This window comes from Chlamydomonas reinhardtii, chromosome 7 (genome assembly GCF_000002595.2).
Source record: "Chlamydomonas reinhardtii strain CC-503 cw92 mt+ chromosome 7, whole genome shotgun sequence".
Classification (NCBI taxonomy): Eukaryota; Viridiplantae; Chlorophyta; class Chlorophyceae; order Chlamydomonadales; family Chlamydomonadaceae; genus Chlamydomonas; species Chlamydomonas reinhardtii.
In genome coordinates, this window is record NC_057010.1 from 1829522 (window position 1) to 1846184 (window position 16663).

The window sequence follows — 16663 nt, forward strand, 5'->3', positions numbered from 1 at the left end:
CTATTCTGTGAAAACAATGTGACTCGCTGTGGCCTATGTTGTGAGTACTGGTTACTGCGAAAACCCATCGGTCCACGGATGGTGTTTCGCGTGTGGCACCCAGCCCTGAACGCTGTGTTGGGGGGGCTCAGCCCAAAAACGTACCCGACAAACACCAGCCTTAGCAACCTAAGCCCTCAGTGTCCAATGTTCCATGCACTCTGCCGCTCCTCAAGCACCATATGCATGTGCTGCTCTGTAAGCCCTCTATGTACTGATACGGTATGCCCTTCTCTTCCACCACCCCGCCCAGTCCACTCAGTCCCCCCTCCGCTCAGTACACTCAGCCCCCCCTCCGTTCAGTCCACTCAGTCCGTCTTGCCGCCCGCCTCCGGCCCCGAGGTTAGCAGCTGCTTGAGCATGCGCCAGCAGGCGGGGTGCAGCTGCCGCGCGCGGCGCCGCAACAGTGCCTCTGGATCCAGAAGCTGCAGCTTCTCCTCGTCATCGTCGTCGCTCTCACCACCACCGGCGCCAGAGGCCTGCCCGTTGCCACTCTCCTGCGTCCCCGAGCCCCCCGCTCCGGCCCCGGCACTCGCTGCCCGCCCCGTGCCCTCACGCAGCGCCGCTAGCAGCTCCCGCATTGCCCTCTCCACCTCAGGACCCCACAGCTTGGAGCCGCCGCTGCCGCCGCCTCGCCCGCCGCTACTGCCGCGGCACGACGCCGCCTTGGTTAGCAGCTGCAGGAAGGTGTGCACGCGCGGCGCCTTCTCCGGCGCCGACCCGCCCGCCAGGATGCCGAGCGCCAGGCTGCTGCCGCCGCTACTGGTGCCAGTGCCGTTGCTGACGGCAGGGGCTGTGGCTGCGGCGCCGGCTTTTGAGCTGCTAGTTTTCGAGGTAGCGGCAGCGGAGGAGGAAGAGCTTGCGAGCAGCTGCCAGACGGCGCCGTGGGCCTCGTAGGGGGCGCCCTCCTGGAACGGCGGTGCTGCGTGCGGAAAGGCAGTGGCGGCCCGACGGTTAGTCAAAGAGTGCAGTCAGCATGAGAGGTCCCCAGCTTACTTCGGCAGCATCTCCATCTCCTGCACCTCCTGTCCATTACACCTGCTCCTTCGCCCCTCCCCGCAATCCCCCGCTCCCGCGGCCCGCTCCCCGCCCCCGCCTCATGCGCGCACGCACCCGTCAGCGCGCCCGCCACGCCCGGCACCGCCCACATCCAGGCGTGCAGCTCGCTGCTGGACGCCGCAATGCCCAGCGCCGCGCCGCGCAGCGACTCTCCGCCCGGCAGGTCTGCGGCCGCCGCCAGCAGGCGGCACAGCGAGCCCAGCACGCCGGTGCCCTTGAGCGCGGTGCTCAGGTCGGCGTTGCCGGGGCGCTGCACCACGTAGAAGTCCAGCACCTGGGGAGATGGATGGAGGCAGACAGGCAGATACGCAGACAGGCAGATAGGCAGGTGTGGTCAGGTGTGGTCAGGCCCAGGCGCCAGGGGTTGGGTTGGTTGGATTCCCCGCTTGTGCTGCCTTGGGCTCCTAGCGTGGGATCCTAGTCCATCCAGACGAAGCCCGCCGACGGTCTGCAAGGGTGCGATGCCTTCCTCTACTCAGCAAAAGCAAAGCGTGCTAGGGTCCTGGCTAGGCCGCACACACACCTGGCACACCAGCACGATGGCCGCAACCTCCTCCGGCCCCGGCCCCTTCTGCGCCGGCGCGCCGCCCGCCGCCTGCTTGGCCGCCGCCGCCACCTGCACCGGCGCCGGCGCCACCGCGCGCGCCAGCTCGCCCAGGCAGCGCTCCAGCAGCGGCAGCACGTGCTTGTGCACCTTCCAGTCGCGTGGTTGACACGGGTGAGCGGGGTGAATGGGTTCGTCAGGCAGCAGGTTGCAGCGAGTGACTATTGTGATGAGCACCCGCATCCGTCATGTCGAGAGCACCCTGCAACACCGCAGCTTCTGGGCCTCTAGCCTTATGCCGAAGCAAACATGGAATACCCCGTCAGCAGGCGCGCCGCACCTGCTGCCACAGCCGTGACCGGGCGCTGGCCGCGGTCAGCTGCCCCGCCAGCGACGCCACCAGCGACAGGCACGTGCTAGCCTCCGCCAGCAGCACGCCCTGACCCGGCGCCCGCTTCACGCCACCACCACCACCACCACCCCCGCCCCCGCCCCTTGCAGCAGCGGCTGGCAGCGCCGCCAGCGCGGGCAACCCCACTGCGTCCCACAGGCTGTCCAGGCAGGCGATCTCGGCGGGCGCGGCGGCCAGGCGGTCCGCCAGCAGGCCCACGTAGGCGTGCAGCAGCGGCTGCAGCTCCTGTGCGGCGGCGTGGTGGGAGGGCGCCGGGGGGGGGGTGGAAAGCGTAAGAGATAGGACTGGGGCGGGCGCGAGGGAGAGCTGGGGTGTGTGTGCGTATGGGTGCAGGAGGTGGTGTGCGGCGAGCGAGCGAGGCCTTAAGCATGGCCCTTTGGGCCTACCGGCCACGCACGTTCTAGAGCCCGCCCGCCCGCCTCCCCATCTTCCCACCTCCCCAGCAACTCAAGCTACCAAAGCACCGATCTTTGGCTACCCTGCCATCCTGCCCTGCCTTCCCTGCCCCGGCCTTCCTGCCCCACCCCACCTGCCCCCGCCGCCTGCGCACCCACCTGCGCGTGCCTGTGTGCTCCCAGTGCCCGCAGCAGCTGGAACACCCCACCCATCAACCGCCCGTCCCCCCACAGCTCCTCGTCCTCAAGCAGCACGTACGACACCTGCAGGCGGTGGTTGGCGGTTGGGACGGGTGGTTACCCTGGTTGGAGGTTGCGACACGTGGCCGCGGCGGCGGCGACAAGGGCGGGCATGGTGGCGGTGTTGGTATGGGGGTAGCGTGAGCGGGGCACGGGCAGGGACAAGCGGCAGGGGAAGCATTGGCACAGCATACAAGTACGGTAGACAGCAGCGCGTCCTTGCAGCGACCCTGCAGCCTCCCCCCCCCCACACACACACACACCTGGTTTGACAACAGCAGCAGCCGCAATCGCAGTGCAGGCCAGCTATACGGCGGCGCGGGGGCCGCCGCGCCAAGCGACGGTGAGAGCGCCGAGAAGCCCCCAGCGGCGGCGGCGCCGCCGCGGACTGGCGCTGACGTGGAGGCGATGGCGGTCATACGAGAAGCAGGGCCTGCTGGGCAGAAGCGTCAGCAAGGTACGCAGTCGCGGGGCAACTCTTAGGAGTCTTGGAATTGAACCCTTCCCATCTAGCATGCTACATCCCATAACTCCATTAACCTCCAACCAACCACCCCACCCACCCACCCACCCACCCAACCATACACCCACACACACACACACACACACCCACTCACCCGGCAGGTCCTCCAGGTCTTCAAACACGAAGTCATCGCCGTCCTCATCCACCGCCTCCACCTCCTCATAGATCACTGTGGGCCGCGCCGGCGCGGCCTCCGCCGCCGGCGGCTGCCCGCCGGCCCGCTGCGCCGCCATCCACTGCCGCAGCCCCTCGGGGAGCCCCTCCGCGCCGACCCCGTCGCCCTGCCCCGTGGCGCCGGCATGATCGCCACCATTCGCCGACGACGCCCCACCTGCCGATGCCGCCACCGCCGCATGTGTCTCCTCCTCCTCCCCTCCCTGCTCCTGACTCTGCCGCTGCTCCTCCGCCTCCTCCGCCTCCTCCGCCTCCTCGCCCTCCCCCTCTTCCTCCCACTCTTCCTCTCCCTCGCCGCCGTCGCCCACGGCGTGCAGCAGCACCCAGGTGTCCTGCTCCGGCAGCACCAGGCAGTGCGACACCAGGTCCACGAACAGCGCGGCGCACAGGGCGCGGTAGGCGGAGCACAGCTGGCCACGGTCCGCCTGCAGCAGCGCCGGGTCCAGCAGGCTGCTGCTGGTGGCGGTGGTGGTGGTGGTCGTGGTGGGTGCTGATGTCGGGGGTGCGGCGGCGCTGCCGGCGGCGTCAGCGGGCGTGCTGCTGGCGGTGGCGCTGGTGCTGGTGGTTGGGTCAGCGGCGGCTGAGGCCGCGCCAGTGGCTGGTGCTGAATTGGAGGCAGCGTGTGCGGAGGCGGCGGCATTGCCTGCATCTCTAGCTGCGGCTGGAGTTGCGGTTACCTTCCGGGGTGGCGCCGCGGTCCCTGGCTGCTGAGCAGCAGCTGATGGTCCCGATACCGCCTCGGCTGCCGCTGTGGATGCTGCTACCACTGCCGACGCTCCTGCTGTTGCGGCCGCGCCGGCTGCTGCCGCCACTGGCGGCGCGCGGGCCCCCGCCACCACGTTCTCCAGCAGCTTGGAGGTCAACGCCAGAGGCGGCTCCCCAGACTTGAGCTGGAGCGAGGACCTACGGAGCGCAGGACATAAAGAGTTGGATGTGTCTGTAGCTGGTATGTTGGCGATAGGCCTGCGACCTGGAGTAGCAACGGCGGCTCGGCGCCGCCTGTCCGGCGCGCGTGGGCTCAGGAATGTTGTCGAGCGCGCACCCCACGTCTCACCTGAGCGTCTCGGCCAGACCCTGAAGCTCCTCCACGGACACCAACTGCATACATTTGTACACGAGAGCGTCAGGCCAAGCGGTAAGGTGTGAGACCGCGCCGACGCCACAGCACTGCTGCAGTGCATGCCCAATAGCGTTCATCCCCGCCCCCGTGTCCCGACCCCACCGGCAGGTCATATTGCAGCTTTGCGTACGCCCGCTGGCCCAACTCCGCCGACGAGGGTGCTTTGCGCGTGTCCAGGTCCTTCAATGCGGCCACGATTGCGGACGTGAACGCGAGCCTAGATGGATCTGCGCCATCCACCGGTTGCGCGGCAGGTTGACCAGAGCCCTCATCCTTAGGTTTCTTGGGTGACATTTGTGAGGCCTATTCGAGCAGTTTAGCTATCTGGGCACAGGAAAGCTCATGACGCAGGAACCAAAGGAATACGATTGGAACAAGTCTTCTTGCAGTAGGCAACCATCTAGCTGTTCGAAGGTGTTTGTATACTACGCAAACACTGGATGTCACTGAATAACTCAGAATCGTGCGAAAACCGGGCTGCCAGCATGGGGCCGCTCGCGTTAATTACTTCAATAGTGCTTGGAGTGTCACTCTATCCCGCATCTAAATAGGGGCACGGCGTAACTATACCGTGCATTATTTTTGATACTGTTTTGTGAGCCTATTGACTAAACTCTTTGTCAGCGAAGGGCCGTCTCGGCTGCTGCGACGTGTCGGCCGCACCAGAAACGTTGCGACTCGTCGATGCCAAGTAAATCTTTGACATTTCGAGCCAGCCAGCGTTGAGCCCCCGTGTCCGGGAGCGCCAGCGCAGTGTGCGTTCCCGGAGGCCATGGCCATGCCAGCTTCCGTGTATGTAGTGTTATCGCTTGGAGCTGCAGGTGGCGGTGTTGTCAAGGTGAGAAGTTCCATGAACGTCCTCTTACTCGGCTTGGGCGCAAGGAGTTGGCTTTCCCCCGCCCTCACGCCCTCCTCCAGCTGCCGTGGTGTCCTTCCCGCTGATGTCTACGCACTTGAACCTCTGCAGGGCATCACCGGGTTTGGCAATGCGATTATTAATCTCCTGGTCTGGGTGACGTTTAATGCATTTGGCGTGGATGGCGGTTCGTTGAAGCAGGCGGTTCTGGCCGACACGGTGGGGTGCATGGTCGCGGGAATCCCACTCCTAATCATGACGAAAGCACACAAGACGGCTGATTGGCGCCTGGTCATAGCCATCCTAGCCTTCACGGTGGGTACGCCAGCCAGCTTGCCATGCAAGTAACGAAAAGAAGTTCCTGACCCACATGGCAATCACTGTATCCGCGGCCTGCTGACCGACGCTCGGGCTGACCCCATGTACTGTACCTCGATGCCTTTACCTCAGAACACCCCACTCCCCCCACATCGCAGACATCAGGAGCGCCTGTTGGCGCGGCGCTGCTGACTCGCCTGAACCCGCGTTGGGTGGAGCTGGTGATGGCAGTGGTGCTGCTGCTGGTGATCGTGCTGCACATCAAGCTGCACGAGAAGGCGACCAAGGCGTTCCGGGAGTGGCGTGCGAAGCGCAGGTGCGCACGGGCTGCCGATGAGTTTGAAGAAGCAAGGACAGTGTTGCGGATTGGATACTCGAGTGTGACATGATTGCAATGCGCAGCTGTCGGGCTGGGGAAGCGCTGGTATCAATCCAGCTTGGTCCAACCACAGTACCGATATCTGGAAGCATTCAGACCTCGCACACCAATTTACCTTCGTTTGTTTATACAACCCAGATGGCACATGGTGTTGCCATCACATTTAAAACCGACAGGTCAGCAGCGATGTATGGCTTGTTGGAGGAGGAGAAGGCCGCGCGCCGTGCCGCAGACGGTGACCACCTGGCCTCCGCGCCAGGCAGCGCCAGCGACGCGTTGACGGGTTCACTGGGATCACTCGCAGACACGGACCTTCCTAGCGCTGGCGTCAGCAGCTCTGACGCCGTTCTGCACAGCCTCGCAGTGGATTGCCTGCCTTCGCCTCTACCCAGCCGGCTGCCCTCGCTGCAGGCTCCGGGCGCCCCGACCGAAACGCTCGCCGGCAACAGCGGCGGCGGGGGCACCGGTGTAGCAGCAGCGGGCGGGGACGCGTCATCTGGGTCGGGGCACGGCAGCAGCGCTGGCGGCGACGTTTGCAATCGCGGTAGGAGCAGCGGCAGCGGCGGTGACGCCCACACGGTAGTGGTTATCAACTCCTACTGTGCGCCTTCAGCTGCTGACGTCGCTGCCGAGGCCAGAGGGACCAGCCCCAGCAAAGCTTCTGCAGCTGATAGCACGGAGACCGCTGAAAGCGCGGAAGGTGCGAGCACTGCTGCTGGTGCAGGCTCGATAGGCAACGGTGCGCAGGCCGCAGATGCGAGCGCAGCACTTGTGGGCCTGCTCACAATCACTGACATGGCGCCGCTGCTGGAAGCCGGCGCAGCCTCGTCAAGCGCCGGTGGCGGCGCCGGCTGCACGTGCACCAGCAGCTGCAGCGCTTGCGGCGGCACCGGCAAGACCGCTGCAGGCGGTGGCGGCCGGTACAGCTGCTGTGGCGGTGGTGGGAGGGGTGGCGGTGGTAGTGGCGGCCTTTTGGCGCGGCTGCGGCGATGGGTGGCCACTGCGGACTGGCGGGAGATGCGGCGCATCATCGCGTTCGGCAGCGTGGCGGGCTTCACGTCCGGCGTCATGGGCGGGATGACGGGCATTGGCGGCCCGCCCATCATGGTGAGATGGCCTGAAACGCGTTCTGGGGGCACCGCTTGGAGGGCTGATGCACCGGTATCTTGCAGCGGGATGTGAGTAGATTGAGCCGCAACGAGGCTTGCTTTTGAGCGATGCAGCTGCACTCAGCGTCCTTGAGGTTCGCGGGTTTGCTTCTGCGAAAACCGCACTCCGTCCTGAACACGCATCGGTGTCTGATTCCAATTTCCCCGCCCCCGACCCGTACATATGCGCTGCGCAGTTCATGTACGAGAAGCTGCAGGTAGCCAAGGACGTGGTGCGGGGCACGAACGCCGTCAACAACGTGCTGCAGGTAGAGGCGGGGCCTGTGCGGAGCAGGGTGGGAGAGGGACCTAACACGTACAGGATTTCACCGCAGCGCAATCCTCTTGGGGCACGGCATGTGGTCTGCAGTGGGCAGCCAGCGGCAGGCACCGCAACTCCGTCCCCCACCAGGGACCATCCTACCCCCGTGAACCCTTTCTCACACTGCACCTCCTCCTGCCACACCTTTTCCCGCCACGTGATGGCAGCCGCGCCTGGTGTCGTACATCATCATGGGCATGTTTGCCGCCTCCGACGCGCCGTTGTACGCGGTGACCAGCGTGGTGGGCTTGGCGGGTGTGGCCCTGGGCAACGTGCTGGCGGGCCGGCTGGACCAGCGCGGCTTCTCGCGCATCCTGGTGGGCCTCATGCTGGTGTGCTGCGCGCTGCTCTTCGCGTCAGCGGCGGGGCTGAAGGGCCACCACGCAGCGCCCTCCGTGGCCGGAGCGGGGGCGGGCGGTGCGGCTGCAGCTGCGGCTGCAGCCGCAAACGGCGCGCAGGGCGTGCACTGAGGCACACGTGCATGGGCTGGCACTGGGGAGGGGTGATACCTAGCGTGCTCAGAGTTATAGAGCAGGAGATAGGGCAGGAGGTAGGGGCGTAGATTAGGGCATGTAGCGTTGCGTCGTGACGGCACTCTGCATGTTCTTCATGCCACATATACAACATCGTTGGCTGCGTGACGTGCCATGCCATCACGTGTGCATTGTGGCTGCCTATGGCACCATGGCATGCGAAAGACGGACGAGAGCCTCTCAGAGACGAAGTTCAGGACCTGCAGTGACCCTGAGAACTGGTAGATGTTTCTTTTACGGACGTGCTTCTTGGTTTGACGGCTTTGTCCGCATCAATGTTATGGTATACAGTATCCCTATGCAACCGACAGGCTGATTTTGACATGCTTCAGACGCAATTCATGTGAAAGGTTACAGATATTCATTCCGGTGTTAGGTAGCGAGCCCTTGCGCGTTGTGTCGGTGCTCAAAACCTCGGAGGAGGTGTCATTGTGTCAAGTATGTGACTGGGTCAGGGAGCCGGGCACGCTGCAGGAGGGTCGCTCACGCTGGCGGCAACTGCTGGTCGTACGGTGGGTCCCGTAGATGCGGGAGGTGCCGGAAGACATTCCCTTCATCAGCGGTCCCTAAAACTTGTTCCCTAGTTGCGCTTCAATTTGCATTCCTATATGCAGCAAATGTGCACGGTAAGTGCGGCGTGCCGGGGATTCTGAGCGTCTGTATAGTGTGTCCTCGCAAGCTGGGCAGGCACGTAGACGGGCGGTGAGTTACGTCCGCAGATATAATAGCGTGACGGTATGCAGATCTGTGTGCAAGCATACAGAGCCACTTCTGATTTTGTATGGCAGGAACGCTGGTAGGCGACGAGCCAGTGGTAGCGTGCATGTGCGTAGCGGATGGAGGGAGCACGCAAGGCCACGTGGAGGTGGAGAGCACGGCGCCGCCCGAGACGCGGCGCCGGCGCGCAGGTTGAGACCTGCCGGTGTCTGGCCAGCAGTCTTTGCTGGCGAGCATAGCATGGCACGGCAGGGTGTGGGGGGATTCCTTACTGTTTGGTGTGTCGTCTGCTGTGCTTGTGCTTGACAGCGGGACGCGGCTGGACACATGGCGGGCGGTGCCTGTACAAACCGACCCCGGCTATTGGAGAAAGGTGGTGGGAGCAGGTAGAGATGAGTTACCGGTAGCTTCGGAACCTGCGGCCTCAAACATTGCACCAACATGGCTTGGGCGCAGCCCAAGTTTCCCCTTGATGGGGAGAGCCACCTTTCTTGTCGTCACTCGTAAGGATACTTCGTGAGAAGGTTTCGTGACGGGGTTTCTGCCCAAGTGTCTACATGTAACCCTAACACCAACATGTCACGTGGGACGCGGAGATCATGGCGAGAGACACGGATGCCCCGCCGTTTGGGGGTCAGGGCACTTGCCGTCACGGCATAATGACTGCGCAGAGCTGCAGTTGGGCATGACGTACTGGTGTCCGCTGGGCCAGGGTGCTGCAACAGCTTCAGCCCAAGCGGGCAGAAGTGCGCGTGCAAACAAACGTCAATGCGTCAAGCCCAACCTCAAAAGCGAACGGGGTGGCACCGGTAACTGCAGGCCAGCCAGGGCTTCGCATCTTCCAGGGGTAGGCCGCCGACGCTAGCGAGGAGGGCCATAACCACGTTCTCGCCCATGGCATCCAGGGGCCCCCAAACAAGTTTTGGCGGGGCTCCGCCCCCCCTCCAACCCCCCCGGGAAGGGCTAGTTGGCGAGATGCGGTGACCATATGCAGCCCCACGCGGCGAGAACGCACCTCCGGATATGCCCAATCGTTCTCGCCCGAGGGCCTGCATTGGGGCCCGTCTCTTGCCGCCCCCCGAAGATGCAAGCCCTGAGGCCAGGTTCACACCTGCAATTTGCTGTATGCCATGGAACAGGGCAGCACAGCGCAAATGCGTATTCATTGCCCCAGTCTTCGACCAGGACACTTCAGTCACCTCTCCCTAGTCTTGGCGTCGCATCGACACGCGCTGCCAGGAAGGTGTAGTTGAGAGGCCAAGGCCTATGATGTTATTGTTACAGCTCAGGTGTGGCAGAAAGCTTCGCGGGCTTGGGGACACTCGGACTGTGCTCCCTTGACTCACGTTTATATCTCGCATCACGCCCACATTCCGGCCCGCTACACCCTCACATGCGCCGCGGCATCCACATCCACTTCCCACCTGCGCCGGGCATGGCGCTCGCCCACTCCTCCGCACACTACGGCGCGGTCTGTTTATTCCTCTCACTTTATTACGGGAGGGTCGGGTTGACCTGACTACTAAACACCTACACAACTCATCATCAATAGGGTCACCACGAAGTTCACCTCAGCGCCGGACTCCTTTATTTGCGTGTCCGCATGTCCGGCGCGTCAGGCCAGTTCTCAAAGTTCCTGTGCGGGCCACGAGTCCCCGCGTCATCATCCGCTCGCCAGGTTGCGCAAGCAAACCTTGGGCTGTTTGCCGGTTGCGCTCTCACTTCGCGTTCTCGCCAACCATGCACGTTCCCAATATCTATTGGGAGGGATGTGTTCGTGCTTCCTACCCACCAAAACAAAAGAATCGATACTTGCAAACAGACGTCTCACTTCTGTGGGCATGCCCTGCCTCCACCGCGCGCCACAGCAGTCGCGCCTTGCCGCCTGACCTCTCGCATTGCCGTCCAATCGTCCACTCCCCAAAATCTGTCATCCGATGTACACGTGCAAAGCTATGCCAGCTGGAGCACGTGTAACCTGGCCACGGCCTGACTTGCGGCCCCTGAGTTACCAGCAAGCCGCCGTCCTGCGCGAACACGCATTCTTCGCAACCGGAATCCTTAATAAGCGCAATGCATGACTGTCCCAACCATCACCCATCAACTGGCACTAAATACCATGGCATCATCTCTTCAGCCCGTGACCGCCTTGCTGCGTGCGGGCCGCCTCCATTGCGAGGCTGCGCCCCCAGCAAAGCGTGCCCGGCAGAGCTGTGTGGGAAATCCTCAAATAACCAGCCCCCCAGCCGTGCTTCTCCTTGCCAGCAAGCTTACGACAAGGCCAACTGCTTCACTATGCCCGGACGCACGTATCATATGCACGAACTTTTCGATCAGCACGTGTCGAGCATGGAGGGGTAGCTCTTGTACCACACATACTTGGGTTACCTGTCAACAAAGCCCATCCAAGGAACTGGAATGACGGTCTACCACTGTGTCTCGTAACAGCTCAATGGTCTGAATTAGTCATAGCGCTTTGCAAGCATATTGGCCCCCCACTGCTGCTGAATGTAAATGCGTCGTATATCCCAGGTACGCGCCAACTACCACCTGGCCGCGTACCATATTCCATTCTCCGATCCTCTTCCCGTTCTCCATCTCCGCCGGGCCAAGTGCTTTGGCATATAAGCCAATATCTTGATTCCCGATGCCCCTCATCCAATCACAGCCCGGGACTCGGGATGCACACTTGCAAGCACATCCCGCGCAAAAATAAGCATTATGCACACACTTTCAAGACCTCAATCTTGATGGATCGCGATCTACGACCACTGTCACCACCACACAGCCAACTGATCCTCAGCGGGCCACCACTGAACCGCCACCGCGTGCAACCAACAAATGCGGAACCTGACTCTGGGTATCCACCCAAGATTTGCCAACATCCTTCTTCGACATTTTGAGGCATGGTTTGCAGTCCTGAAAAGATCTTGAACTACACTACTAGACAACTAGGCCCTCGGCGACAGCAGCTATGTGCAGGCATGGAGGCGGTACACAAGGACATGGCACAGGGGCAGCGCCTGCCCGGTGCGCGGCAGACGGGGGATAACTGCGCCATCCCACTCCGATAATGGTGGAATGCGACCCGCACAGGCCACACTTGTAACCAAACGACACCGGTTGACAGGTCCCTGCACAGCCCTGTGCCTCCCTACCATCTCCATCACACAATCCACGCGTGCACGCGGTTGCGTGTCATTTATTGGGGCATGCGCGCCAAGGCGTTGTCCGGTTGTAACCTCTCCCAAGTTCTGGAAGGGCTGCGAGCCCTGCCATCTGCTACCCGCCCTGCGCCAACCACACTGCCACGGGCACCCAGCGCTACGATCTTCGAAATGGTGCCCAACAATATGTGGCGGGTGGCCAGCACAGGGGGGCTGGTCGCGGTAAGCGCGACGCAACGCAGAGACAGCGGCATCAAATCACAGAGCGGCACAAATTGAAAGCCCTTTTGTCAACAAGCTGTCAACATACCAGCAACCACAGGGTCGGCTTATTATTACCTTCATCGCCTGCGAAGGGAGCCCGGCCGCACCTCAATAGTGCGGGAACGCGGCCCAAAACACTCTCGGCAAAGCTGTTGCGCCCGACGCAGGCCGGGCGCCAATGTCACTCCTCACATCTGCTCATGAACCTCCTCCTTTTCCGCCGCAAGTTGAAAAAACTGGAGGGGGTGCCAGCCACACGCGCGCGAGCGCATGCCCCGCACGGCGGCAGGGCTGCACTCTCGCGTATGTGCATGGATGTATTGTTCGTGGCCGGTGCTGCCGGTGCTACGAACTGCTTGACGTTGTAACCTGCTGCTGCATCTTCCTTGTTGCGCTAAACTAGTTCTGTCTGGTCTTACCGCGTCCATTGGAGCAGTCGCACGCCGTTGCAGGTGCGTGCGATGACCGCCAACCGGCACAAGCCGGTGCCGCCCCGCTGGTCCTATTTAGGACCAGCCGTTGGGGGTGGCGGGCATCATCTGCATGCCCATCGCGCGCGAGGCGGCGCCGTACTGCATGGCCTGCATGGTGTTGAAAGCCGCCGCCGCCGCCTGCGCCTGCTGGTGCGGCTGCTGCGGCTGCACCACGGGGTCACTGGGGGACACGCCCAGCGACAGGCGGTGCGGCGGGAACGACGACGAGGACGACATGCCCGACGGTGAGCCCTCGAAGCTGCCGCGGCCGCTGCCGCTGCTGCGCCCAGCGGCGGCATTGCCGGCTCCGCCGTAGGCGGGCAGGGCCGCTGCCGCGGCCGCCGCCGCCGCCGCGGCGTTGAACTGCTGCGCCAGGGCGTTCTGCAGGGTCATCTGCTGCAGCTCGGCCGCAAGCAGCTCCGCCGCCAGGCTGGCGTTGACGACCTGGGGGCCGCCGCCGCCCATGCCGCCGCCCGAGCCGTTGTTCATGCTGGCAACCAGAGCGTTCACTGCGCGGTGGACCAAAGGGGCAATAACCGTGTCAGTGCGATACATCGAACAAGCACAGCGTTACCGAACGCAGCAGGAAGGGCAGCGGAAGCATTGCAGCATCGGGAGGTGCGCATAGCGAGCTGACTCGGCGTTACTCACGTTGTAGCAGCATCTGCATGTCCAGGGGTGCGCCCGCCGCCGCCAGGTTGAACAGCGGCAGCGCCGCCGCCGCGGCCGCCGCCTGCTGTTGCTGTTGCTGCGCTGCCGCTGCAGCATGAGCCGCCTGCTGCTGCTGCTGCTGTTGGTGGTGGTGGTGGTGCTGCTGCTGCTGCTGCTGCGCCAGCAGCGAGGGCTGCAGCAGCCCCAGAGCGCGGCTGAGCTCGTTCAGCTCGCTGGTGGACCAGTTGCGCACGATCCACGGCATGGTCTGCACGATGCGCGCCAGCTTGGCCAGGAAGGGCTGCGGCTCGCAGATGTCCAGGTGCGCGGCGCGCAGCAGCGTGCACAGCTCCTGCGGCTTGAAGGACGGCGGCGCGTCGCGGCGGTCCAGGCGCAGCGTGGCCACGCTGAAGACCCACTGCAGCAGCTCGCGGTCCAACAGGCCGGCCTTCTCGTAGGCGTAGACCACGTTGGACAGCGCCTGCTCGTTGAAGCCGCCGGGCAGGTGGTACACCCACGACTGCTGCGTCTGCAGAGCCGCGTACGTGGCGCGCAGCCTGCAAGGGGCGGGGCGGGGGCACGAGTCGGCAAATGCAGGTAGGCGTGTACATGGGCAGGCGTTGCCAGGTAAGGCCTTGCAATGCGGTCCAAGGCGAAACTTGCCGGATGATCGCCTCCTTGCGCGAGTTGGTGAACAGCTGCGCAATGATGGGGTGCTGGCCGCACTCCTCGCCCAAAATGGTGGCGAATGACCACACGATGTTCACCAGCGCCTGGGGAAAAAGGGGAAATGGTGGGGCACGTGTTCTTGCGCTGCGCACACGGTGGTAAGCTTCCAGCCAGCATTTACCCCGGCCGCATGGCCGCAGCACAGACTCTTGTGCCGGTGCGTCAGACCACGCACACGGCGCCAGGAGCACAGCGGCACATGCGCGGCGCTCACCTGGCACGAGAACTTGTGCTCCACGTTGTTTAGGAAGGCGGACAGGTGCGCCAGGTCCAGCCGCGTGTACAGCGCCTTGAGCATGGTGTTGGCGCTAATGGCGATGGCCACCAGGAAGGCGCTCACGGCGCCGGGCGGGCCGCACACGCCGTCAAAGTTGGCCAGCTTGCTGCGCGCGTGCGCCACGGCCCAGATGCTGTTGGATAGCGCCTGTACGGGACGGGAATTGACAGACGAATCGTTCAGCGCGGGTGCAAGGTACGCGCGGGGCGGTTGATGGAGGTGCGACTGAGGGATGCCAAAAAACGTGGGGTGTGTGCGAGAGCACAAGGGACATTGTGTGCAGGTGACGCCTCACCTGTGCGTCGAACAGGTTGCCGGTCTGGTCGCGCGCCAGCATGTCGGTCATCTGGGTCATGATGGATGCAATCACCTCGATGGGCGGCTCCGCCAGCTTGGCGTACGCCCAAAGCAGGTTGGCCAGGCCCTGGCAGCGTTGGCATAGCGGTTGCACAGATTAAGCATGCAAGCACGTCCATCTCCCGCGAAGGACCCGTACTGCCCTGGGTTCCGTACCCTTTGATCGTACCTGGCGGCCGTACCCGCCACCAACCGCTCCTCACCTGCGGGCTGGACTGGCCTAGCAGCCGCAGCACCAGCGGCGAGATGGACAGGATGACCTCGTTGCCGATGCAGCCCACCTCCAGAGCCAGGTCCAGCTTGACCAGCGCCCAGATGAGGTTGGACACGCACCGCGCGTCAATGCCCTTGACCTCCTGCGAGTACGGCGGGTGCATCTGCGCCGCCAGCATATGCGATTGGATGGTGCCTATGGGTAGCAAGAGTGATGGGGGGGGAGACGGGGCAGGTTACGCGGGGCAACGGGGAGGCGTGCCATGAAACGGGCGTGACGCGGAGGAGACTTGCGGCCACCGACTACCCACGACGGTTGGCAAGTCGAAGCCACGTCGATCCCTCGCACACAACGCCCCCGTCGTCTTAGCCGTGCTAAGACACTAGCCGTGCTCTTGACACTCACGCAGCAGCACTTGGAAAGACGGCGCCTCCGACAGCTCCGTTTTCCACGCCTGGCGCGACTCTGGATGGCGGATGCCTGTGAACATTCGTGCCAGCCTGTACACGCACGTCACCTGTAGCGCACCAGGAGTCGCACAGTTACGATAGCGGCTGCAATTTGCGCCACCGTCAACCCTGAATATGAGCAAAACACGCCCAGAAAATGCCGGGCTCCGTCGCCTTGCGGGTTCCTCACCAGGTTGATCGGGTCCAGGATGATGTAGCACTGTCCCACAAACGCAAGCAGCTCCTACAGGCAAAGCGAGCAAGAGCCGTGGGTCAAGCGGACCGAGCCGACGAGGCCAACCGCCGGTCGCTCGCGCTCCCGCCCTCAGGCTCACCTCCTTGCTGTGCATCGAATTGATTTGCTTAAGCAGCTTGGGCTGCAGCGGAATCGCGTAGTCGGGAAGGCGTGGAATGCCGCCGGGGACCCCTGCAGAAATTGGCCCAAAAAGGAAAAGGGTAAGCCTTTTGCAACCAGAGCCCCTGCTGCGCACCCCAACGGTCTGAAAACAAGGAACATAATTCAACGCAAAAGCTGCCGGCAGCAGCGGCGCACAGCGCGGACCTCGCGCGCAGCTACCCCACATTTACCGAGCGCCTTGGCGTCCAGGTCCAGACTCAGCCTCGGCTCGGAGCGCACAGAGCTCTGTTTGAAATACCCGAAGACAAAGCACAGCAAGCCGTCAAGCCAGAGTAGCCAGAGAGTCAAGAAACGAAGCCCGAACGGCGGAATTTCCCCACGGTGGAGCTCGAAGCCACAGAAACGCAAGCGCTACGCACCTCTGTACACGAGTCAGAGTGGGCATCCTCCTCAGCGGACACTGGGTGCGTCTTGGCCACCAGCAGCGGAACCGGCTCGCCATTTGCAGACACCCGCGGCGTAAGCAGGAATGCCGATGTACTCATGTTCTGTGGTGCTTAACACGTAAACATCAAAACGGAAAGCAGGGCGCGAAGACGTGTGTCGGTGCTGTTTCACAAACACGTTAGTGAACTCAAAGAATGCTAGATATAAGTATATGCACACAGTTGCAACACTTCTTCTGTCGTTGAATCAAGTCTTCTGCACAAAACATGTCGATAACCACAAACGAGCCTACTCATCATCCTGAGAACTGGGCGCGTGTCACGGAACCTCGGTGTTTCTTAGATTATTGAGCTACTATGGCGTTAACTTTCACCCCACAAATAGTCTGCCATCGGTTGCGGCGCGTCGGCGTCGAACATGGGTTGTGTCGGCAACCACCGGCGCCTGCCGGGCCGGCTTATGCTCGACACGCAACTGCGTAGCTTAAAAGACAGCTGC

The 16663-nt window shown here is 63.1% G+C and overlaps 3 protein-coding genes across 3 annotated transcripts; 1 reads left to right on the plus strand and 2 right to left on the minus strand.

The window, feature by feature from the left end:
- Positions 1–44: 44 nt before the first annotated feature.
- CHLRE_07g325730v5 (uncharacterized protein) lies at positions 45–4930 on the minus strand. The gene is made up of 9 exons (XM_043064065.1): positions 4609–4930; positions 4441–4484; positions 3307–4289; positions 2953–3122; positions 2609–2713; positions 1983–2279; positions 1622–1792; positions 1153–1372; positions 45–961 (listed from the first exon to the last, which is right to left on the minus strand). The coding sequence occupies exons 1-9, from the start codon at positions 4798–4800 to the stop codon at positions 348–350; spliced, it is 2796 nt and encodes a 931-aa protein (XP_042922632.1). The 5' UTR covers positions 4801–4930; the 3' UTR covers positions 45–347.
- A 120-nt stretch (positions 4931–5050) lies between these two features.
- On the plus strand, positions 5051–9354 carry CHLRE_07g325731v5 (uncharacterized protein). Its single transcript, XM_043064066.1, has 6 exons — positions 5051–5344; positions 5474–5677; positions 5839–5996; positions 6236–7166; positions 7405–7476; positions 7697–9354. Exons 1-6 carry the CDS (start codon positions 5285–5287, stop codon positions 7997–7999), a joined length of 1728 nt encoding a protein of 575 aa, XP_042922633.1. The 5' UTR covers positions 5051–5284; the 3' UTR covers positions 8000–9354.
- A 691-nt stretch (positions 9355–10045) lies between these two features.
- CHLRE_07g325732v5 (uncharacterized protein) lies at positions 10046–16640 on the minus strand. The gene is made up of 11 exons (XM_043064067.1): positions 16138–16640; positions 15949–16003; positions 15696–15787; positions 15551–15604; positions 15317–15428; positions 14901–15106; positions 14636–14764; positions 14278–14487; positions 13998–14107; positions 13335–13891; positions 10046–13192 (listed from the first exon to the last, which is right to left on the minus strand). The coding sequence occupies exons 1-11, from the start codon at positions 16261–16263 to the stop codon at positions 12717–12719; spliced, it is 2127 nt and encodes a 708-aa protein (XP_042922634.1). The 5' UTR covers positions 16264–16640; the 3' UTR covers positions 10046–12716.
- Positions 16641–16663: the final 23 nt, after the last annotated feature.